The sequence below is a fragment of the Camellia sinensis genome, chromosome 13 (genome assembly GCF_055761805.1).
Source record: "Camellia sinensis isolate YWXY chromosome 13, ASM5576180v1, whole genome shotgun sequence".
Classification (NCBI taxonomy): domain Eukaryota; kingdom Viridiplantae; phylum Streptophyta; class Magnoliopsida; order Ericales; family Theaceae; genus Camellia; species Camellia sinensis.
Genome location: NC_138973.1, coordinates 20,823,984 through 20,848,955, shown reverse-complemented (window position 1 = coordinate 20,848,955; position 24,972 = coordinate 20,823,984). Strand labels below are relative to the sequence as shown.

The 24,972-nt window shown below is 33.4% G+C and overlaps 1 protein-coding gene across 1 annotated transcript; it reads left to right on the top strand.

Annotated features, from left to right (window-relative positions):
• Positions 1–2,772: 2,772 nt before the first annotated feature.
• Positions 2,773–23,107, top strand: LOC114261943 (protein FAR1-RELATED SEQUENCE 5-like). The gene is made up of 9 exons (XM_082900332.1): positions 2,773–2,821; positions 3,671–3,728; positions 3,828–5,085; positions 5,193–5,715; positions 7,564–7,721; positions 7,824–7,895; positions 21,795–21,868; positions 22,193–22,258; positions 23,095–23,107. The coding sequence occupies exons 1-9, from the start codon at positions 2,773–2,775 to the stop codon at positions 23,105–23,107; spliced, it is 2,271 nt and encodes a 756-aa protein (XP_082756458.1).
• Positions 23,108–24,972: the final 1,865 nt, after the last annotated feature.

Below are 24,972 nucleotides of genomic sequence, written 5' to 3'. Positions count from 1 at the left end.
TTGTCCTTATAGAAAGCGGCCCCACTTTCATGGTCACATAAGTGGAATCTGTCAAGGATGTTCCTGTAATTTACACACCCCACTCAACAAGAACTACAGAATTTCATTAAGAGTATAAAAACTCAACCGTCCAACATTACATGACAAATGCACTTACATCATAGGGATGGTCAACAAAATATTAAGGAGTACATTTTTTACAACCACCATATGATTCGTTCTTCGCATTGAACCTAGTTACAGGATCTCTGGTCCCCAAGTTGGGTATCCTCATACATGGTTTATGATTTTATAGACTTCAAACTCATCCCCCTCGATATATTCCAGACCCTATCTCTTGCCAAGGTCTTAGTTAATAGATCCGCAAGATTATCACAAGATCTTACATAATTCACAATTATAATGCCATTACTCAAATAGAATCTCACATTACTGTGTTTCCTTCGAATAAGTCTGGATTTACCATTATAAAAATGGTTGTTCACTTTACCAATAGCAGCAGTGCTATCATAACGAATTAACATGGGAGGAATTGGTTTTTCCCAAAAAGAGATTTCATGTAACAAATCTCTCAACCAATTCGCTTCCTCACATGCTGAAGCTAATACTATAAGCTCAGCTTCCATAGTAGAATTAGCAATTATAGTCTATTTTTTAGACTTCTAACATATAGCACCACCACCCAAGATAAAAATAAAAACTCCGAGGTAGAGAGAGAATCACCTAACAAAGTGTTCAAATCGGCATCACTATATCCCTCAAGTACCACAGGATACTTGTTATAAAACAAATCATAATTTTTGGTACCAGATAAATATCTCATAATTCTTCCCATGGCTAGCCAATGATCTCGACTTGGCTTGCTAGTAAACCTGCTAAGTACTCCAACAACATATGTAATGTCAGGTCTAGTACAGTCAGTAGTATATCTCAAACTACCAATCATGCTAGCATATTCCTTTTGATTAATCACTTTTTTTTCATTTGTTACAACAAATAAATATGTGCATGCATCAAAAGGAGTAGTAACATGTTTACAGTCTAGAAAGTTATATTTCTTTAAAATTTTCTCAACATAATGTGATTGATCAAGAAAAATGCCATCATTAGTCTTGGTAATTTTAATTCCCAAAATAAAATTGGCTTCACCAAGATCTTTTATATCAAAGTGGCTATTAAGCATATTTTTAATCTTATTTATAATATGCAAATTAGAGTCAAAGATAAGTAGATCATCCACATATAGGCTAATTATCACATGTGCATTCTCACAAGTTTTATAATATATGCACTTATCACATTCATTAGTCTTATAGCCATCCTCAAGCATGCAAGAATCAAATTTCTCATGCCACTATTTAGGAGCTTGTTTTAAACCATAAAGGGATTTAGTTAACTTACACACCTTGTTTTCTTGGCCAGGCTCCACAAAACCTTCGAATTGGTCCATGTAAATCTCCTCATCTAGATCTCTATTTAAAAATACTGTTTTTACATCCATTTGATGAATTTTTAAATCATAAATTGCAATCACTACTATCAATAGTCTAATGGATGTAACTCTAGTAACCAGAGAAAATGTATCAAAGAAATCAAGATTAACATGTTGTTTAAAACCTTTAGCGACAAGCCTTACTTTATATTTATCTATAATTCCATCCTGTTTAAGCTTTTTATGAAGGACCCATTTACACCCAATAGGTTTACAACCTGGAGGTAAATCCACTAGCTTCCATGTTTTATTTGAAAGTAGTGAATCTATCTCATCATTTACAGTCTCTCTCTAGAAAATAGCATCAGATGATGATAAAGCTTCTTACATCGTAAGAGAAATTTCTTCCACATTGTAAAAATAATAGTCGGGGCCAAAATCTTTTTCAACTCTAGCTCGTTTACTCCTCCTTGGTTGGATTTGAGAATTTTCTTATTCTTGAAAAACTTGAGATGGAATAGAACAGCTAAGCATGGATAAAATATTTTCATAAATTATTTGACCCCTACTATTTCTAGATTTGAAAGGAAATTTATTTTCATGAAAAATAGCATCACCTGATTCAAAAATAATATTATTTTCTATATCAAAAAATATATAAGTTGTACTATGCAACGCATACCCAAGAAAAGCACAAGTGGTAGCTCGTTCACCCAATTTAGGTCGTTTAGGATTTGTAAGCCTCACAAAAGCTAAACAACCCCAAACCTTCAAATAACTTAGATTTGGTTTATGCCCCCGCTACAACTTAAAAGGTACAATTTTAGTCTTTTTGTGTGGCACTTTATTTATCACATGGCAAGCTGACAAAATAGCCTCACCCCAAAGATTTAAGCGAGCACCTGAATCAATAAGCATAACATTCGTCAAATGAATTAACATTATATTTTTTCTTTCAGCTATGCCATTAGATGGGAAATTATTGAGTAATCTGGGAACTCCAGGTCATCATCTTATGTGGTGCTCCACACCACATACTCCATTTTGCCATGGTGTCAGTAGGTCCCATCACATTAACAACTTAGTAACTCTTAAAAATAGACGTAAAGTTTGTTAACCTCTAAACAAAAAAAAAAAAAAAAAAAAAAACAGAAGTGGAAATCGTGGGAATGAAGTTAGGTAGAGAATCTCAACAAATATTTTAACCCCCACAAATTAATAAAAATATAAAACAAAAGTCAAACCCTAAAAACCTAGTTCCATACTCTTTGCAAATTCATCATTGCCGAAAAATCAAAAAAGAGGAGAAAGGCAATGGTCCTATCCTATTTTGTAACATTATGCTGAATGACAAAGTGATGAATGATGAAGATTTTCGAATCAAAGAAGGTATATTTTATTAATTTTTAAAAAAATAATCATGATTTATGGCATATTTTGTGATATGAGATTCGATAATTATTTAGATAGTTGTAAGATGGCTTATATTGATATGATGATATTTATGCTTCCTTTGTTTGATTTCAAATATTATTTTTAAGATGATTTTTTTGTTTGTTTTTAATGAAATTTTTTACACGATAATCATTTTTTTTTGTATTTTTTAAATACATTCTAAATGTAAAAAATAAAATAAATTGATTAAAATATAAAAAAAAATTATTAAAAATAAATAAAAATCCAAACAAAATTATGCGTGTATTTTTGTTTGTGTTTTGTTTGTTTTTAGTAAAGCTTTATATATATATATATATATATATATTAGTTAATTTTTTTTTTACTTTTTAGATGTATATAATCTTGATGTATCTAAAAGTAAACAAAAAATTGACTAAAATATAAAAATAAAAAAAAAGTATAGAAGAACTTTAGATAGTTTGGAAGAACTTATATTATATTAATATGATTTTAGTTTTCAATAATATTATTTGTGTCTAGCTTATAAGAATTTTGCATTTGAGTGTAATTTTTAAAAATAATATTAAGTGTTAAGACAGTATCACGTAACAATATTACTTCCCATCAATCATAACTATTAATTTTTTATGTTGTCTTGTCAAATATTAATATAAATTAATGAAACCTTATGAATCAAAATGGTAAAAGGCACCATCTTGGCCATACCGTCCCAACATGAAAAAATTGCTCATGATTTAGGCCTTAAATCAGGCATATCTTTTATAGTTGTAATAAAAATACAATTGTAGTTTCTAACATTTAATATAGAAATTATTGCAGAAATTAACACTTCTAATGATGCTGAAAGAGGTGAACGTGACTGCATGTTTGTTGCAAGGTAAGAAAATAGTGATGACAATTTGTTAGGTAAGGTGGTATGTAGCGAAGACAAAGCATATGCTGTATATAATAATTATGCATTACAAATGGGTTTTAGTATTCGGAAAGGAAAGCCAAGATATTATAGTGGATCGAAGAACATTAGGCAACGTGAATTTTTATGTTGTAAAGAGGGTTTTAAAGTAGACGAAGACCCTTTTGAAGAGAAAAAATTGAATAAGCTGGAGACTAGAACTGGTTGCAAAGCATTTGTTCGTTTAACTGTTGAAGATGGAATTTGGAAGGTTACTACCTTCAATCCTGAACATAATCATGAACTTGCATTACAATCAGAGCGACATTTGCAAAGATTTGCTCGTCACATTTCAAAACCGAAGGCAGATGTGATTGATTCTATGGTAAATGCAGGTATAAGCACAAAGAATGCTTATTCATATCTAAGAGAAGAAGTTGGAGGCAATGAGAATGTGGGTTTTACCAAAAGGGATTGCTATAATTATGTGAACAAGCAAAAGATGACGATGATTAGTGTTGGAGATGCTCAAAGCCTATTGAATCATTTTAAGAAGAAACATACAGAAGATCCGATGTTCTTTTTCATAGTTCAAGTAGATCAAAAAAATCGCATGACTAATTTTTTCTGGAGAGATAGGAGATCAAGGGTTAATTATGATTGCTTTGGAGATGTGGTTGTTTTTTATACCACCTATCACACCAATAAGTATAATTTGATTTGTGCTCCATTTGTTGGTGTTAACCACCATTGGCAAAATGTGATGTTTGGTTGTGCTTTCCTTTTGGATGAAACCACTGATTCATTTATATGGTTGTTTAAATCATTTTTAGAATCAATGGGGAATCGATCTCCAATTACAATTTTTACTGACCAAGATAAAGCCATGTCTAATGCTATTCAAGTAGTGTTTCCAAATACACATCATCGACTATGTTTGTGGCATATTTTGAAAAATGCTCCTTCTCATTTGGGGGAATTAAATACTAGCACAGAGTTCAAGTACCTTTTCAACAAGTGCAAAAAATATTGTGATTCTACACTAGAATTTCAACAAACTTGGGATAACGTGATACAAAAGTTTAGTTTGGAGAGTCATCGATGGCTTAATATGATGTACAAGATTCGACACAAGTGGAGCACTGCATGCACTAAGGATAGCTTCACTGCTGAATTTAAAGCTTCCTCAAGGAGTGAAAGTACAAATAATGTTTTGAATAACATAGCAGGTAAAACAACTAGCCTAACTAACTTTGTTATTGAATATGACAATTTAGTGGCAGGTATGCGTTCTTCAGAGTTGGATGAAGATTTTGGATGCAAGCAAGGTGCCCCTCAAAAAGTAGTAAAAAAAATGGTATTTTGGGTCATGCAGCTTAAGTTTACACCTGTAAGATATTTAAATTATTTGAAAATGAATTTCTCAATAGTCTTGCAATGGTGTGAAAGCAAGTTGATTGTCAAGATACAGTTGATGTCTTTGAGTTGAAAGAAGAAAATAGTGAAAGGGTACATATTGTTCACTTTGATCATCTCACTAACAACATTTCTTGTTCTTGTAAGAAGTTTGAATCATTAGGAGTTCTTTGTTGTCATGCATTGAGGGTTTTTAGTGTAAAAAATTTGACTGCAATTCCAAGTCAATATATTTTGAAACGTTGGGCAAAAGATGCCAAGAAAGGGATTATGGCTTATGAACAACGTACCAATTCCATTGCGAATGCAAAAGAGGCTGAGATCATATGGCGTAATAGTATGATACGTATAGTTAATACAACTATATACAAGAGTCAAGGGAATGATAGCCTTAAGAACATTTGCCAGAAGATACTTATAGAACTTGATGAAAAAATTGAAAGGGAGTTTGAAAGGTTAAGATTGGGTACAGATGTGCATGTTGAAAAAGATCAAGTCATACAGTGTGATACCACTAACATGTCAGTGTTGGATCCCCTACAAGCGAGATCAAAAGGTGTACGAAACACTAGACTTAAAGGGCATTTTGAAAAGCGCAAAACAAAACCGTCCAAGGATGCATCAACTTCGCATGAGAATCTTTTTATTTTTTTATTTTTTTTATTCAAGCGTGAGAAACCATTTACTTGCTCAACATGTCACGACCCAACCCCAAGGGCTTAGGGTTGGAATCGCAACTTACTAACTTATTCTTATTCGTAGCAAATTAAGCTGCGCAAGCAGAAATAAAAATAAGTAAACAGAAATTTTACGTCATGTTACTATTTAAGAAAGAGGAAATACATTTTTAGGGCTTTCATTATTTTATTATTCAGTGACCAGCCCCGAATAGAAACAAAATGGAGCAAAAATATATAAAAAAAAAAAGAAAGATAAAATAGTGATTCAACATCAGTCCATGTGCAGGTTCCATTTTGTGGGGTTATGAGTTTCCCTTACATCTCGTCACCTGAAAGGGTAACAGCTATAAGCACACAGCAGAGTGAGAAATATTATGCCAAGAGTGTAGAGAATACAAATAACCATGGATAACTGGTTAGGCTAAAATATTTGCATAATTTAATTTAAATGACAATTTATTTAACGCAGCAGAATACAGAAATCATGTAAATAAATAATTACAACCACGGTATGAAACAGAACAGAGCAGAGGTCACAGAAGTGACAGTCGGAACAGAGGTCAATGGATCCATGACAAACAAAGGACCACAAAGTGGTCAAACAGAGGCCAGTGGTTATTTAAGTCCCCCAAGGAGTGGGACTCTCGTGCTGATACTTACAAAACATAATTGTTTATAAGGTTATAGTCAAATATATACTAAACTTTAAACAAACATATCCATGGGTTTCCTTTTAAGTAAATAGAGTTTAGAAAGTAACCCACGTAACTGAAATATTTATAAACATAACTTTTATTTATATAACTTAATAAATATAACCTGTATAAAATAAGCTATGGTAACTCAAAATATTCGTAAAACATATAATGGTAAAGCAAAGGTATAATATAACTCACCTTAATTATAACCCTTAGCCTTACTTTACTATCAGAACTTCCCTACTATAAGTTTCTTCCTCTCGATTTTTCACTCTTCCTTTCCTTTATTTTCTGTCGTTTGTTTTTTTTTTATTCCTTCTCTTATTTACAACACATTTGCCCCTATTTATACAGCAACTCGAGCCTTGATGTGAGTGCCACGTATCCTCTCTATATGGGGCCATCATTAAGCTAGTAGATTTGAGCTTTAATTGTAGATCAAATTCATAGATTTGGATAAGTTTAAATCTCCTCAATGTATATCTATATATACTTGGGCCTTTGTTTTGCATGGGCCAATATTTGCAAGGGTTTTGCTGGGCCAACACTAGCTTAGACTTTTATTATTTATTTTTGTTTTTCTTTTCTTTTGCGTCGAAGTTCACAACCTTGTTGGGCAACTAGTTTATAACATTTTTTTTTTCATTTTCTTTTCTTTTTTTTTATTCATTTATTTATTTGTTTTGGTGTTAAGTTATTATTTATTTACTATCTTTTGTTTGACCCAATTAATATTACAATTCCACAAGTGTGTTAATTGCTCCCAAATACTAATTCCCAAATAATTTTTTTTTTTTACTTAATTCTATATTTGATAACCTAATGTCAAATTAGATTTATATTTTTATTTATTTAATAGTCTATCATCACATGCAACCATAATTATATATAACTCTAAATATTTATGTGGTACCTAATTAAACATTCGGGGTGTCACACAATAAATGTTACATTCTCATCTGCAATAATATTTTTTTAATAAAATTCTTATGTTGTAAGTTATTTGTGATTTATGCACATACTCAGGAAAATCAAAACAAGTAAAGCAAGGACCATCACATGCCTCACTTGGTGTCACATATGATATAACAATCTTCCAACCACCAAATGGGTCCCCTTATGTAAGACCAGCAGATGCCAACATACATGGTCAATCTCACCCACCATGGACCATGCATACTCAGGTATTGAATATTTATATTGATCCACAAAATTAAAATATCTAGTATTTATACTTAAAATTATGGTCGTAATTAATATAAAGTATGAACTATTTCTATACGTAGGATATGGACTTTGCAAATATTCCTTTTACAACTATGTTACAAAGTGTCGATGTTGTAAACCAATTTAGTCAGGTAAATATTGACACAATTCATTTATTTATTTGGATGCCTTTATTTGTTAATATTATGATATGCATTTGTTGTTCTCTTAACAAAGGCTTAATTTGTATAATGTTTTTAATATGTTGTTTAGAAAAATGATAGTCACGTAGAGAAGCTACGAAAGTAAGATAGGAGCTGTACATAAGGGTAGAAAGACTTACACAAAGCAATATTTGAAAGCGGCTAGTGCTCAAAGAATGATATTTTGGAGGTTTGGTCAAGTGCAAAGAAAGAATTTCAAACAATACTTCTAGGGAAAGACAAAATTTTAATTGAAGTTTTTTTTTTCTGCATTTATGTAATGGAGCTTTATATATGTACAATGGTTTTTTTATTTCTTTATAAAATTATAGATGAAAAGACTGGTTAAATTTTGGTGAAAAATTTTAGATATATATAGTTAACAAATTGAGATGACATTCATTAATAAAAAAAAAATTAAAAAGTGAAATGTAACTCAATAAACTAACATGATAGGCTTTACATCAGTTGGTAAAGAAAAGTTCTAATTTTTATATGTTGAGTTTCATTCTACAGAGTCTGAGACAGTGTGATATATGATCATTGGTTTGGCTTCACAATGATAGGTTTTGCTTGAATTTGATATAAATTCCATATCTCATTAGCATAATGCATGATGTCTATTCCTTTAATTTTGACAGGCAACTTTGTTGCCATTGCTGCATAAGAGATTACAAGGAAAGGGATGCCATTGCTGCCAAAAATGTGAATGAAAGGGATGTTTAAATGTAATTGAATCTTTGGTGGGAAGTTTACTTGTTAAAAGGGATAGATGTGTTTGGTGTTGTATGTTTTTGTTAGATTAACAGATTTTTAGTAGACTGACTACTGAGTTATTTTCACAAACTTATGTTATTGTAATTGGGAAGGAGTCTCTCTATTCTGTAATTGAGAAAATCTCTTCCAGTTTCCATCATTGTTGTAAATAAGAAAATTTGTCCTATAATTTTTTTTAACAAATAATGTAAATACATAATAAAAAATTTAGCCTTTGTTTTGCAAGTGTTCAAGTAAGTTTATTTGTTAAAAAAATTTAACATGTTTGGAACTTTGGAATTTGACAGAATTAAATAAATTTTACATTTAAAAATATAATTTAATATGTTTGAAGTGAATTGAATTTAAAATACCAGATCTGGAGGAATTTTAAAAGAAAAAATAGAATCTCTGTAATTCCTTTTGAATACCTTATCTTTATTCATTTGAAATCTCACATCTAAAATGATTTGGTTCCAAACAGTGTTGATGAAAAAAAAAGTGGCTATGAAATAAAACTTCTGGTATTATCTAAACGCAGTACAGAGTTGAGAAACACAATCTTTTTTCTTCATTGCATCTCTATGTCTACAAACCCACCAGAGGTCCCTGGCCATCAGTATAAAATGTAATCCACAAAATACAACCAGAACAGTCCTCATAAATGACAGTGTATCGAACCTTTTCCTAGCGGCAAACACCGATGACATTGTGGCGGCGGTGATAATAGGTTGTGTTGTCGGAGAAGTTAAGGATCTTGGGGCATGGTTATGGTAGTGGTTTCTGCAATCATGCTCTATGTGTGAAGCAAGGGAATTAGGGTTGCAATGTTGCTGACAATGGAGGTCTGTGGTGCAGCTAGCCATGAACAATTGTAGAGAGAGAAAGTGATACAGAAAAAGTGAGCATGAACAGTTGTAGAGAGAGAGAGAGGGGTGAGAGATGATCATAGTTTCATTGGTTGCCTTTTGATGGCAAAATTTCAAATTTTGATTTTTGAAATCTGGCGCAGCAATTTGAAACATTAGAAAATGGTTTCTAGTGTTAAAAGTTAACGTCCGTTAACGAAGTTTGAGACCTTAAGATGGAATGCTGACAGGGCCAAAATGCTTGAATGGCACATTAAGATTGGCTAGGAGCACCACCTCATGATGATGACCTGGAGTTCCCGGATTACTCAATAATTTCCCCCATTAGATGGAGGTGAATATTGTGAAGTAGTCTCATGAATAAATGACTAAACAAAAGAGTTGAATCCAAAAGATTCAAACTCCCGACCTCTATCACTTCTAATTCTCTCAATCTTTTTACCGAATTGATTTTCCACTTCAAGAAGGAATTATTTAAATTTCTCAAAAGCATCACTTTTATTTTTTAATAAATATACATTTATGTATTTTGAAAAATCATCAATAAATGTGATAAAACATCAGTTACCATCCCGAGTTAAAATTCCTTCAAACTCACACAAATCAGTATGAGATAATTCTAGCAATTTGGTATTTTTTTCAACACTTTTATGAGGTCTCTTGGTAATTTTTGCTTTACTGCAAACTTCACATTTCTCAAAAAAAATTATCACTTTAGAAATTAATCCTAAACTACTCATGATTCTCCCATATTTATTGTTAATATAACATAAGCGAGCATGCCAAAAATTAATAGAAGACAAAGTGTAAGTGGTGCCATAGTAATAATCATAAAATTAATCAGCAAGGCAATTTAAGAGATAAAAGCGACATTTATACTCATCTATATTGTAGGAAGCCACTTTTGCTTCATGTGCCTCATAGTCTTCATCATTCATCTCCTCGGTTAGGATTTTGTTTGGGTTCTTCTCGGTAAGAACATATGCAACTTTCAAAAGGCTGAGGTAAAAAAGAAATTTTCCTTTCCACCTCTTAAAATGAACTCCCTTGAACTTGAAAGGCTTGTTGAGATCTCCAATTCCATTATTGGTTTTTTCTAGTACTTGTTCCATGGTTGATCTCCTTAAAATTGTTGGTGAAAATACCAGAAAAATTATATTTTATTGATAAATAATGCAAAGAAAAAGAGATACAAATAGATTAGGCTGAGGCACGGTGTAGACTCGACTTTCTCCGCGCGTTCCCCTTTTGGAGAGGACGCGAATAGGTCTTACTACAGTTCGGACTCCTGTCACGGTTCTGAATCTAATCTCACAAAGTGCAATGTGAGATTGATAAACATCAAAGAGTCTAATCCTGCAATTCATTTTGGAAAATCGATTTTAAATCAAATATTACCAAAACTGGATTGCTTTGCCAAATTACAGAGTCACCACCTAAATATTTTATTTTTGAAAAATTTAGGAAACCTTGACTCGTGCCAAAGGCCACGTGTCCATCATCACCAAAGTTGCCTCGGCTCGGAAACTTAGGTACGAGAGGGAAGGTCATGAACTGAGCACCCCGGCTTGCCCGATCAAAGGATCGGCCTCTACTAAACATGATATGTTGTTTGATAAACACATGTGCTCTTATTCCAGTTATTAGCTAACTTACTATGTGATGTGCACAGCATACAAGTATAGACTCAATCACGAGAATTAGAACAAAACAACTCATGTTTCTTTTTTAAAATGGTTTGAAAGTGCTACTCATAAGTAGGCTAAAGCTCGGATTTGCCACACTCAAGTGGGCTTTAAAACATGATTTTGCCACTTCTCGAAGTGGGCTTAAAACTCACAATCATCAAGTATTTCCAATTTAGGCAATCAAGTCTTCACCCACAGGCATTCATGCAGTTAATCACTTAAGCAAATAGCCTCATGGCAAGCATGCTATCATGGCAACACTAACACTCATGCAAGGATGCTAAAGCATAAAACTTACAGTGTACTCCAAGCCAAAACAAAAGCTAGTTAGAAATCATACATGATCCTAACTATGTTCAAGATGCCTAATGCAACACATGCAAAAATGCAAATAATAGGCTCGGCCATCTAAGATGGCATATGAACGCAACACTTGATAACATGTTTTGAAACACGTATTCAAAGAAGTGTGTAGAAATATAATGTAGTTTGAATGATGCGCCGAGCCTGGTGCATGTAAGACAAATGAATGATGCAAACATGCAAGCATAAAGTATGCTAATTGAAAAATGCCCTAAAACTAACCATCGAAAGCGGTTAAATAAAATGGAGAAAGACGTGGGGTTGGAAGACATGCACACACACATGCACACTTATTACAACATCGTACTCTCTCGAAGGAGGGTCCGAATAAATAAGCTAAGCTAATCTAAGCTAAGCTACTTATTACAAACCAACTAATTAACTATTCTAGCTAATTAATTATTACAAACCAAATGAAATAACTAATTACACAAACTAAAAATATTACAACACTCGAATAATTAGCTATGCTAACTAATTAAAGCGATAAAATGGCCTCGCGGGCGAAGGAGACATGAATGCTCGGTTGGCCTCTGCTCAGAAATCCATTGCTTTGCTATCAATTGCCTCTGTTTGCACGTGCCTTGGTTTCTGAACATTGAACCAACCTTCACACTGTTTCTGCTCTAAAACAGGATGATTTATGCACAAAATTGGACTGGTGGCTGGTTGGCCACAAAAAGTGGCTGCCGGCCACCTCAACTTGCCGATCAGTTAGTGAAAGTGGCCGGTTGGCCACCTGCTTTTCCAGGCTTCTGGTTTTGCTGCAACAGAGAACAACAGAGGCACAGCAATGTATTTGCAAGGAAATGTGTGTACTGCCACACTCCTCATCATTTCTCAAGCTCAAAGGAGTGTGGTGCTCGGCTTTCAAGCCACCAACCAAGCATCTCAATGCATGATGGTCCAAAAACCAAGCTTGTACAAGCTTAGTGAATGTGCACATATGACTCAAAGTGCCTCCACCTTATCATGCATGATCAAGGGTGATAGTGACCAAGAAATGCAAGACGTTTCATCACTGTAAGTATGAAACGTCATCACTGTGAGTATGAAACGTCTCACATTTCTTGTGTTTGGATTAACGTCCGATCCAAATACATGCAATGCAACACAAATGCTTATCTTATTCATGTTTTACTTGTCCACTTTCTTGTTTACTCATTTTACATTACCAAACCATTCTTTACTTGATTTGTCCAATTTGAAAGTCCTCTAATGAGAGAGGGGTTAACCAAAAGAATGGTTTAGGACGTGAGAGAGATCATGCCTTTGGCTAGGAGGAATCCTCATAAGAGGGTTAAAGCCATTTGAGCACAAACTCTATCAAGCTTAAACACAAGCACAAGGTAAACCAACCCTCAAAACAAATCAAAAGTGAAGAAATGTGGGAGATGACAGATATTTCAGTGCTAAAGTGGCATGAAAAACAATACAACAACATGCAAACAACACATGCACAACATGTTAAAGGCCAAAAGCATTGAAACTAGTGAAGGACACAACACTAGAGGCATGCAATACCAATCTCAAATGGCTAAACCAGCTATGGACAGACCTAAAACATGCCAAAATAGTGACCAAAACAATCTGAAACGGTGGCATGAAAAGCAAGAAAGACATGCTCATGTATTGGCTCATAAACAAGGCACAAAGCTCACCTCTCAAAAGCAATTAAAGAGCGATATTTATGAGAGTATGACAAGGCTACATCCACTAAAATCATGTCTGAAATGATGCTATGACATGCAAACAACTCAAGCAAAGCATGTAAGGGGCCTTAACTCACAAAGCTAGTAAAGTCATTTACACTATAGCTATACAAGGTAAGCTTCAAAGGACCAAGACCACTCAAAACAGAGTTAGAGCATGGCAAAACATGAGCAAAAGTATGCTGAGATGGAGCTAACACAAGTTAAAATGATAGGCTAATTCATTAAGCATGTTAAGCTAGTAAGCATGATTACACTACAAGTGTAAGAGTAGAGGTGTCCGCGGTTCAGTTTGGGACGGTTTGCGGTTCGGTTTGGACCCGCCCGCATCTATACGGTTTGGAAAAAAGTCAACCCGCAACCATCCGTAATGCAGTTTGCGGTTTGTGCGAATAGGGTTTGCGGATGTGTGGGCGGTTTGCGGATTGAACTTTTTTTCAGAAATTTATTTTTAAACCTTTTTTTTCTCTCATTTTGTCAATCTTTATTTTAGACCTTTTTCCTCATATTTTCTAAAATGCTCCAACATTAACAAGTAATGAATTAAAACTTATAAAATAAAAAATATAACAAATTCAATTCGTAACCTAAACAAATCATTCAAAATCTACATTCATCATTAACTTACATTCATCCTACATTCATCATTCATAACCCAAATAAAAAAAATCCTACATTGAAAATTCTACATTAATCATTCCTAACCGAAATACAAAAAAAAAAAAAAAAAAAAAAAAAAAGGAATTCTTCATCAACTTACATTCATCCAAAATGCAAAAAAAATAAAAATTCATTAACTTACATTCATCCAAAACCAACACGATTACATTCATCCAAAACCAACACGATTATAAAAATTCATTAACTTACATTCATTCAATTTCAATAACATAACATATTATAGATTCAACTTCAATAACAAAATTACAGATTCAATTTTAATTACAGATTCAACATGATTAATAACAGATTCAATTTCAAATTTAATTTTAATAACAGATTCAGTTTAATAACAGATTCAGAGAGAAATCTGTTTGCATATATTAAATACAGATTCAATTTCCACTTCTCAGATCTGTTGGTACAAAAACAAATAAGATTTAATTCCAAAACAAACACACAGATTCAATTTTCTTCTATTTCTCACAGATTCAATAACAGATTTAATTCCAATACCACAGATGCAATTCCAAAAACACAGATTCAATTCCAAAATAAAAAATAAAAAATAAACAAAGCGAGAGATCTGTTTGCATATATTAAAGACAGATTCAATTTCTACTTCTTAGATCTGTTGGTGCAAAAAAAAATCAGATTTATTTCCAAAGAAACACACAGATTCAATTTCCTTCCACTTCTCACAGATTCAACAACAGATTTAATTCCAATACCACAGATTTAATTCCAAAAATACAGATTCAATTCAAAAAAAAAAAAAACAGAGCAAGAGATCTGTTTGCATAAACACAAATTAGATTCTAGAGAGACAGATCATATTGCATAAAATAAACAGAGACTAAGACCAGAGACTGAGACTAATGAGATGAGAGATCAGGGAGAGAGAGAGAGAGAGGCTTACCTGTGAGTCGATCGGTGCAGATGCAAAACCAGAGAGTGAGACTGATGAGATGAGAGAGTGAGGGAGACAGATCAGAGAGATATTTGATACATATATATATATGTTGTAAAAAAAATCAAAGATCAGGACGAGAGAGAGAGAGACAGAGACTGAGACTGAGACTGAAAGAGAGAGGCTTACCTGTGAGTCGATCGATGCGATGAGATAGTGACACGATCGGTGCAGAAGATGAACAACGAGAGAGTGAGAGAGATAGTGATGAGATGAGAGAGTGAGGGAGACAGATTCATGTTTGAGTTTGAGAGTTAGATAGATTAGGATTTTTTTTGTTTTGTTTGTGTATAGATGAGGTGAGATGGTGAGATAAACGATCAGATTTGAAAGAGAGAGAGAAAAAAAAAAAGTATTAATGCGAGCGGGTTGGGCAGGTGCGGTTCAAATCCGCAACCCGCCCGCAACCCCAAATTTATATAAAATCCAAACCGTACCCTACCCTAATGTGTTTGCGAAACTGTCCACACGTGTGCGGTTCGGATCGGGTAGGGCAGTTTGGGCGATTCGGATAGCCCTACACCCAGCCCTATGTAAGAGGCAAACAAGAGGTGCTCTAACCAACCAAAAACAGAGTTATAACATGTTAAAATAAGGCCAAAAACATGCTTGAATTAGGCTTCAAAAAGGTAGAAATAGAAGCTCACTTATTAAGCCATCAACACATGCAAACAAAACACAAGGAGGGGAGGCTACCCCCTCCTATTTGAGATTTCAAAACCAACTTTTTACCACTGAAATTCCCCTGGAATTCAGTGGTTAAAAGGCCAAAACAAGATTGTTTGAAAGGCTTTAAAAGATGGCACAAAGCTTAGCCAACAAGCTACAAAAGAGGGTAGACCACCCCTAACTCCAAGAGGGCCTCAAACTATCATTTTTAACACTTAAAAATAGAGGTTTTTGTAGTTGACAACTAGGTCAAAACAACATGCAAAGGTGGCCCAAACTAGTGTACAAAAACAAGCTTAAAAGGGGTAAATGCCTTACCCTTGAAACACAGCAGCAAAGAAGCAACTTCTAAGCCAAAACCAGCCCTCAACAACCCAAACAAGACCTTCAAGCACCTCAGCAACAAGGTAGTCTAAGTTAGATAAGAGGTTGTGTGTAAAAATGCAAAAAAAGCTCACTTTCAAGCACAATATAGAGAGAAAGAGAGAGAGAGAGTTCTAGAGAGAGAGTAAAATTTTGCTTCCAAAATTTCAGAACCCTTCAAAAGGGGAAGGCACCTCCCCTTATATAGGAATACAAGCATAAAGCTTGTATTTGTCCCTCCATACACATGTATGGAGGATGAGCCGCAGTGCTCAGCAGCTGGCTCAAAAGATCAAAAAATATCTGAAAAATGAGAAAATTGGCTGTCGACCACTTCAGGTGGCGGATCGGCCACCTCCCCTAGCCGATCGACCACTTCAAGTAGCCTACAAGGGAGAAAAGTGGCCGACAAGTGCCAAAAATGACCGGCAAGGCCTTCCCCCCCCCTCCCCAGGCAAGAGGCATCAAGGTTTGGCCCAAAAACAAGGCCAAAACACAGAGTGTAAAAAGGCTCAAAGATAAGGCACTCGGCCGAGAATTTCGGACACTCAAAATGAGCGCAAACATGCACAATCATAGCGCGCACAAACAATGACGTCTGAGTCTTAAGGTCGGTCAAAAATGAGGTGTCTACACACGGATATCTTATTTTCTTTAAGGAGATCAAGCCCATTGCAATAGGAAGAATCTAAATACTGATACAACAGTCACAAAACTATGACTTGTCCCCTCCAAGATACAACAACCCAACCACTTGTCGTATGGTTTAGACCAACTTTGCACAAGATGGTGAACCCAAAGTTCCACCAAGAAAAACACCTTTCTTTGCTAGTAATCTCTCAAGTATAGAAAAATAGTTGGTGTGTTGGTGTATAAAGAGTAAATTTGAGGGACTATTTATAAGCCACTAGGACTTTACAAAATACACCAAAAATAAATAATGACCATGAACCTAGAGAAAATGGAGAGTCTCCAAAAAATTAACTCATCACCAAGTCCATGAACCTAATTAATCTCCATCCATTCATGAATAAGATGAGATTCATGCAAAAGACAAAAGAAGATTCATGAACAATATATATATATATATATATATAAATAAATAAAAGATATTCAAATGGTCCAACAATAAACATAAATAAATTTGAAACTATTTTTTAAAAAAGTATTATTTTTATTTATTTTTTTTTTATTAAGAATTCAAAAAATAAGAGAAAGATAAAGGGGTGTTTTAGAAAATGCATTTCTTGCCCTTTTTCATCTTACTTTTGTTTTTAGTGAATTTTTTTTTAAAAAAAAAATTCAAAAAACTTTAATTTTCTAGATTCAAGTCAACAAGACGAACTAAGAATTTCTATTTTTAAAAATAATCTTTTTTGAATTTTATTTTTTTTGGCTTATTTTAGTCTTTCGTGATTTTTTTTTTTATTTTTGGAAAAATATATTTTTTTAGATTCATCTTGATACAAAAAAAGACAATAAAAAATTACTAAAGACAATAAAAATTCAAAAAAAGAAGTAAATTTTTGTTTTGGGGAACTGACCCAAAGGTCCAAACCCAACATATTATGCCCTATTTAGCCCCAAAACAAATTCAATACTCCATTAAGTCCTCAAATTATCATTCAGATGAAAATACCTACACATATTAGCCAATTTACACGCGCGCAACCTTCACATACGATCATCTCACACCAGTCTTATCAGTACACTGTCACATCTCTGCCGCTCGACTCTGCATTCTCAGTCCTCCATCTCTCCACCGTTCGACTCCACTACCTCTGAAACCCTACCCTAACCACAAAACGAACCTGTTCATCTTCTCCAATCGTCGACTCTCACCAACACAACACGAAGCCGTTCATCTTCTCCAATCGGCAACTGTCAACAACACGAAGAACCATCACGGCTCTGAAGAAGTTTCATAGTTCCTGACTCCCGATTCACAGAAATGGGGAAAAAAAGTAACATCTCTCTTCACCTATTATTTTTCATTCAAATTTTTACATTATTCTTTGATATTTTGTATATATCATACCGTTTCAATAACACTTTCATAAAAAAAAAAAAAAAAAAAAAAAAACCTTGTAAAACACATTTTACATACTTCAAAATGTATAAACCCTATTTTATATATAATCCCCTATTTTAAAACATTCTAGTCCTCTATTTTTAAACATTCTCATTCCCTATTTTTACACATAAATCCCTATTTTTACACATTCAACTCCTTGATCTTATTCTTGTTGTTGTTGCTTCTTCTTGTTGTTAAATATTGGTTTTTGTTCTTCGTATTGTTGCTATATTTCGTTAAATACTTAATCTTCTTGTTGTTATTGTTGTTGTTCACAAAATACAATGGGTTATTCTTATTGTTGATAGTGTTGATAAAACTGAAACATCAGACAGTTTCATCACTCTACAAGTAACATATCTAAATTTATTCAAACTGTAAAATTACACAGTTTTATCACTATTCGAAACAAATAGGTAACTTATTATAAAGTGCAAATCAAACTGCCAAATTATATAGTTTTGTAACTATTAACAACAAATAGCTATAACTTCATATTAAATTGCATATAAAACTGCAAAATTATACAGTTTTGTCACTATATTACTCATGCCTTGCTGTTGCTTTCATTTTTTTAGAAATATATGTTGGAAGATATTGGAAGAAACAAACCAATATGCCCAAAAATCCGATCAGGGATTTAAGTATCTCCCCTTTTGACAGACATTCACTTGTATCCACTGAAATGCCATCATCTCCTCCTCCACAAAAAACCCAACCACCACAATAAAAAACAACCAAAAAAACCCACAAAACAACCACATTATCTACAAGAAAAGGCCTAAGAACTACACCACATACTACACTCACACAACAAACACCAACCACACCTCCAACCATAACAAAAACGAACAAAAGAAAGCCAACAAAAAAACAAGAAGCTTCTCCAACCAAAAAAAGAAAACTCCAAGAAAGTCAATCAACTCCTGAAACAAAAAACAAGACATCAAAAAGGAAAAAAGGAGCAGTCCCTGCAAAGAGAATCCAATAGTTTAATTACTGTTCCAACATCGGAACGATAGTCAAACTGTTGAAGGGGGTCAAATTCACAACAGCCCAACAGATAAAGCTGCAAAAAAAATCCCTTTTTGGCCCATTATAAATGCTCTCTCCTCAACACAACTGAAGGCCTCTTGGTGCAGATGCTACAATTCCATTGCAGCAGAAATGACAACACTCTACAACAAAAAAAGAGAGCATTTATGCTTGGCAAAAAGGAAATCAAACTCAGAAACAATGATGTGAGGCTCATTTTTTGTATCGATTGTGAAGAAGATAGTATCACCACCAAATCTGATGCAAGACCAAAGGATTTTGAGCTCGCATTTTACAAATGAAGATGCAAATTAGTAAAGAGATTGGATGCCAAGTCATTAACCAAAATGTTTCAACAAACAAAAAAAGGAAAATCAACCAATGATTGTCAAGATCTTACAAGGGTCATCACCCTTTACTTGTGCCTGAAACTTCTCATGCCTATAACAAGCCATACACTCAGTTGGAGTTTCCTTAACTATGTTGACAATCTCAACAACATCAAGAAGAACAATTGGGTTGAGGCAATAAAAGACACACTGATGAATTCAATGGCAAATGCAAACAACAATCCAAAGCATGTCAATGGACGCGTTATGTTACTCTTGGTAAATACACTACTCAACTACTTCACACAAAAATATCAAACATCCAACTATTTCAAACTATCTAACATATTTTAATTTTTTTTTACAGTACTAGTACTGTGAGCACAGTAAACTCATCCAACTATCCAACAAAGAAGGCTTCCCAAGGTTTATGAAGTGGAACCTTGGCAAAATGTACTTCAAGTGGAAACACATCAGCTTTGCTGACTTTGAAAAGATATTTAAACTCTTCTATACTCTCATAGCACAAATCTATCCAATACTCCTTTCACAGTTATTATAGTAACAATCATGTTATGAAACTGTAAAAGTTTGCAACTTCAAACAACATATTTTCAACACTTAACTCACATTACTCACAGTACAAATCATGTTATGAAACTGTAAAAGTTTGCAGTTTCAAAGCACATACCTATTTAACACTCCTATCACTCATGTTATGAAAATGCAAAAGTTTACAGTTTCAACACACAAATCTATTCAACAATCATTTCACATTTATTACACTAACAATCATGTTATGAAACTGTAAAAGTTTGCAGTTTCAAATAACATATTTTCAACACTTAACTCACATTACTCATAGTACAAATCATGTTATGAAACTGACCAATTTTACAGTATTACTGATATATGCCATATTGTTTCAATGCAGGTTGACCAAAGTGCTTTAACCCCAACTGAACAAGAAATACAGTTATTACATATCAATCAAAGCACATTAACAGACTCTTCAGCAAAGAAACATGACCACAAAAAGGACAATAAGCGGAAAAAAAAAAAAAAAAAGCCTTCTAGACAGTGATGAGGATGACTTTCTCGAAGAAAAACATCAATCAGAATTAGAACAAGAACAACAACAAAAAAGAAAGAAAAGAAAGTAAGAACCACAAGAAGAAGTAGAAAGTTATGAACAAGAAGAAGAAAGTGATGAGGAAAAAAAACAAGAGACTGAAGAAGAAGAAGCTGATGAACAATAAGTCACTAATGAAAAAGAAAGCTAACAACAAGAACAAGAACAAACAAACCAACAACAAGAAGTCAATGATCAAAAATTGACAGACCAACAACAACAACATGATGAAAAAAAAGAACAAGCAAAACAACAAGAAGAACTCCAAGAGGAATCTAACACATTTCATGCACGAGGTAAACTCTTGTCTAATACTAAACCAAATTGTAAAATTTAATTAAACTAACCAAAACAAAATCCAACATTTTTATAGGTGATGACCAAGCACAAACATCAACCAAAAAGCACGACAAAGACAAACTCATAGCAGCCATAAGAGTGCAAATACAAGAAATGGAACAAAAATTCATGACTAAATTGCGTAAAAAGGAAGATCAGTTGAAGGAAATGTCCGCCAAAAAAACTGGAAGTCCCCAACAAAGATCAATGGTCAAGAGAATCAAACAAAAGTCAAAAAAACAAGCGCATAAGCCAGATTTTGAATACCAACCAATGACAAAAGCCAAAGAAGATACAAGGAACAAGACAAAAGTTTATGCTAATGTACCCAAACCAACAGAGTGTACCGATGAAGAAAAAGAAAAGAAGAGTGAAAATAAAATTAAAAAAAATCGAAACAGAGAAAGAACTTGCTACTGAACCTGAGCCACAAAAGGGTTCTCATGAAGTAAAAGAGCAGGGGAAAGAAAAGATAAAAGAAGATATCGGCCAAAAGAAAGAAAGTGCTGCTGAAACCAAGCCAAAAGAGGATGCCAATCAAGGGAAGACACAAGTTCAAGTATTGGAAAGTGATGATGATTTCAAGGAAGAATCAATTCACAACAAGCCACTCGCCATTTCATGTCGCAAAACAAACAAGGTTTGACATAGCCTATCCAAAAAAAACCAAAACCAAATTCAACTTATCAACAACACACAATCAAGTGCTTGTGTCTGGTCTGGTAGCGAAGATGAAAATTGCATATACTTTTCAAATATATGCAGATTAACCAACAGGGAATCCTTATATGGGAATATAGGTCTCCAACTGCACAATTTTACAGTTTCTGTTCATATTCAATAATCTATTTCACAAACCTAACACATTCTCATATATAACATGTTTCAGGTCATTGATGCCTTCGCAGAAATGAAATTGGCACTCCAACAATCAATTGAAGAATTTGAGAAACATGATCTAACGTTTGCAAGAAATCCATACGCATGAAGATCTTACGTTTTCTCAACGCTCATCAATGTAAGAAAAACTATTAATATACCTTTCAATATTATTCAAGCTGCAAAATTTTCTACTTTCTTAACATGTCTTACTACATACTTTTATAACATATTTCAAACATATATAAATTACAGACTCCACTACAAAACCAAAATCAGGCACTGAGAGAAAAAAATAATGGACAACCATTTTCCAAAAGCAATGAAAAACAGATATATCCATTTCCCAATCAACCACGACAACCATTAGACAATTGTGGTCTTTGACAATGCTGATGGAATTTGAAGGTACTATGACTCTTTGAGGCCAACAAAAGATTGCCACAACAAACACTTTGAAATTGCAAAGAAATTGTAAGTTGAATAAAATTTTCTACTTAGTTTCATTCCTTTCAAAACATCTCAGCACATCACTATAACTAACAAAAACACCCACTAACTATTTTGTAGCAACAACATCAACTGAAATGGAATAAAGCATTATTCAGCAATCAAAGAAACATGTTATCATCTCAAGAGTTCAAGACAGTAATTACAGTAATTGCATCAATTGAGGAATGCCCACAAAAAACCCTACACTCGTAAGATACAAATTCAATAACAAATGTTTTAATATGCTAAATTTTGCAGTTTTACCTAACTAATTAACTTCATCTAAAACTTTGCATGAATGATTGTGCAATCACCGTCTGCAATGTTATCAACCAATAAATCAACTGGCAACTTGTGCAGAAATCACTTCGACCAACTGAGTGGGTTAAATTTCGAGCAGAAATCATCAGTCAATTCCTCAATGATAAGAACCGATCTTGGAAACTTGAGCACTATCAAATGTTGACAAAACATACCAAACCATAAAAACAATGAAGAAACTTCTTTACAATACAAATACTCATGTGAATATATTTTTGTACTTTTTTTTTTATTTACATGCGACAAGTACTGTTTATGCTTTTAGTAATTGATCTTCTTGTGATTATCATGGTGAAAATGATCATACAGAAAATGTTGTTTTTAATAATTCTTCAAACTGTAAAATTATTCAGTTTCATCAAATTGTTTCTAATAATTCTTAAAACTGCAAAATTATACAGTTTCATCAGGTTGTTTCTAATAATTTTTAAAACTACAAAATTATGCAGTTTCATCAGGTTGTTTCTTATAATTCTTAAAATTGTAAAATTGTGCAGTTTCATCACTTAAACAAAAATTATACTACACAATTATGCAGTTTCATTATCGTGAGTGCCTTCCACGCATTATAATATGTATTTCTTACATAATTTTTTGAACTACAAAATTATCCAATTTCATCACTCAAACAAATAGATGAACTGCATTTCAAAATTGAAAATAAAACTACAAAATCATACAATTTTGTTACTACGAAATATTAAATAAATATATCATGTAGTAAAACTGCAAGATTATACAATTCCAATAAGAAATTTTCAACAACCTTCTCAGCATTCTACAAGAATAAAACCAACCAAATCCACACAAAATAAATAAATAAATAAATAAAACTGTTACAAAACAACATCAATAACTAAAGAACACATCAAAAAAGAAAAAAAATGCAACCAACTTTATTCATTACTTCCATAATACCAAGTATCATATTTTATTATCACAATTCCTCAACTTCAAATACAAATCCAAAAGAATAGACTATGGGCTCAAATAGCAAGCTTATATGTCTTCTTATTGTGATTCTCATATTTCAAGCACCTTCCACACTTGATTTGCTTCATATTCTCACTCCTAAAAGGTATTCTTTTCTTCTTGTTTCGCCGAGACTGCTTCTTCGTTATAAGAGGTTTGGTAATCGAACTACCGGCACCATCAAAGTTAAATATCTCACTTGAAGGCACTGGATAAACAAATTCCTTGTACGACTCTCTAAAACAATCCACATGAAAAAAAGATCAATGAAATCATACACATATCTACCACAACTACGCAAAGCATGACAAGGAAAACCATTCAATTGCCATTCACAGCAAGAACAAGTCCGTCTACCAATATCAACATAAAAAGAAATAGAAGAATGAACCTCAAGTACAGTATCACTAGCAATAATCACATCCCAAGACTTAGCTAGCTTCAAAGAATCCACCAACTTCTTTTCCATAACTGGACACAATTTGGTAGTCCATCTTTTAGATTTAACTCTTCTATTAGACAATTGAGTCATGATTTGAACCATAATCATCTCTATCATACAAGTAATAGGAAACTCACGGGCCTCACCAATCCAATTATTATAAGACTCGACAGCATTAGATGACATCTCACCATATTGTTTCCCTCTAAAAAATGCATTGGCCCACTTATCATTTTGCAAACCTTCCAACATATTATCAACTCTACCATTCCCAGTAATACGCCTCAATTTCTCCATATAATATTGGAAAAAAGCAACAGTTGGCCCTTAAGCACATTTAACTAATATTTTCATCAAAGTCAGCTTATAGTTAGTACGAAGTCCCACCAATTTGTCAATCAAATTTCTCTTCAAATGGTATATGCATGATGTGCATTGAGAAAAACCACTGAAATAGCGGCTAACAATCCATGTTGACGGTCCGACACAAAGGTCAATCTTCTACCTGAACCAACAACTTTTAACGACTGACTTAAAAACTACATTCAATTATCTTGATTTTCAACGTCAACAATCGCAAAAGCCAAAGGAAACAAGCCTGAAAACAAAATAACATGAAATTGCAAAAATTAGCGGACTCACAATACAATAACAAAAACTAAAATCCACCAATTACCAAAACACACTGACAAACCAAAACTATACTAACTGCAAATAAATACATACCTTGATTACCATATTTTGATGTTGCTACAAGCAAATACCTTTTGTAACGCCTCTTCAAGAATGTACCATCAACAAACAACAACGGATGACAAAATTGAAAGCCATACAAACGTCCATGAAATGCCACAAGCAACCTCTGAAAACAATCATTACTTTCATCCATATCTAATTCAAACACACTTCCAGGATTCGTTCTCATACCCGTCTCAAGGTACCATCGAAGTTGGTCAAAAGA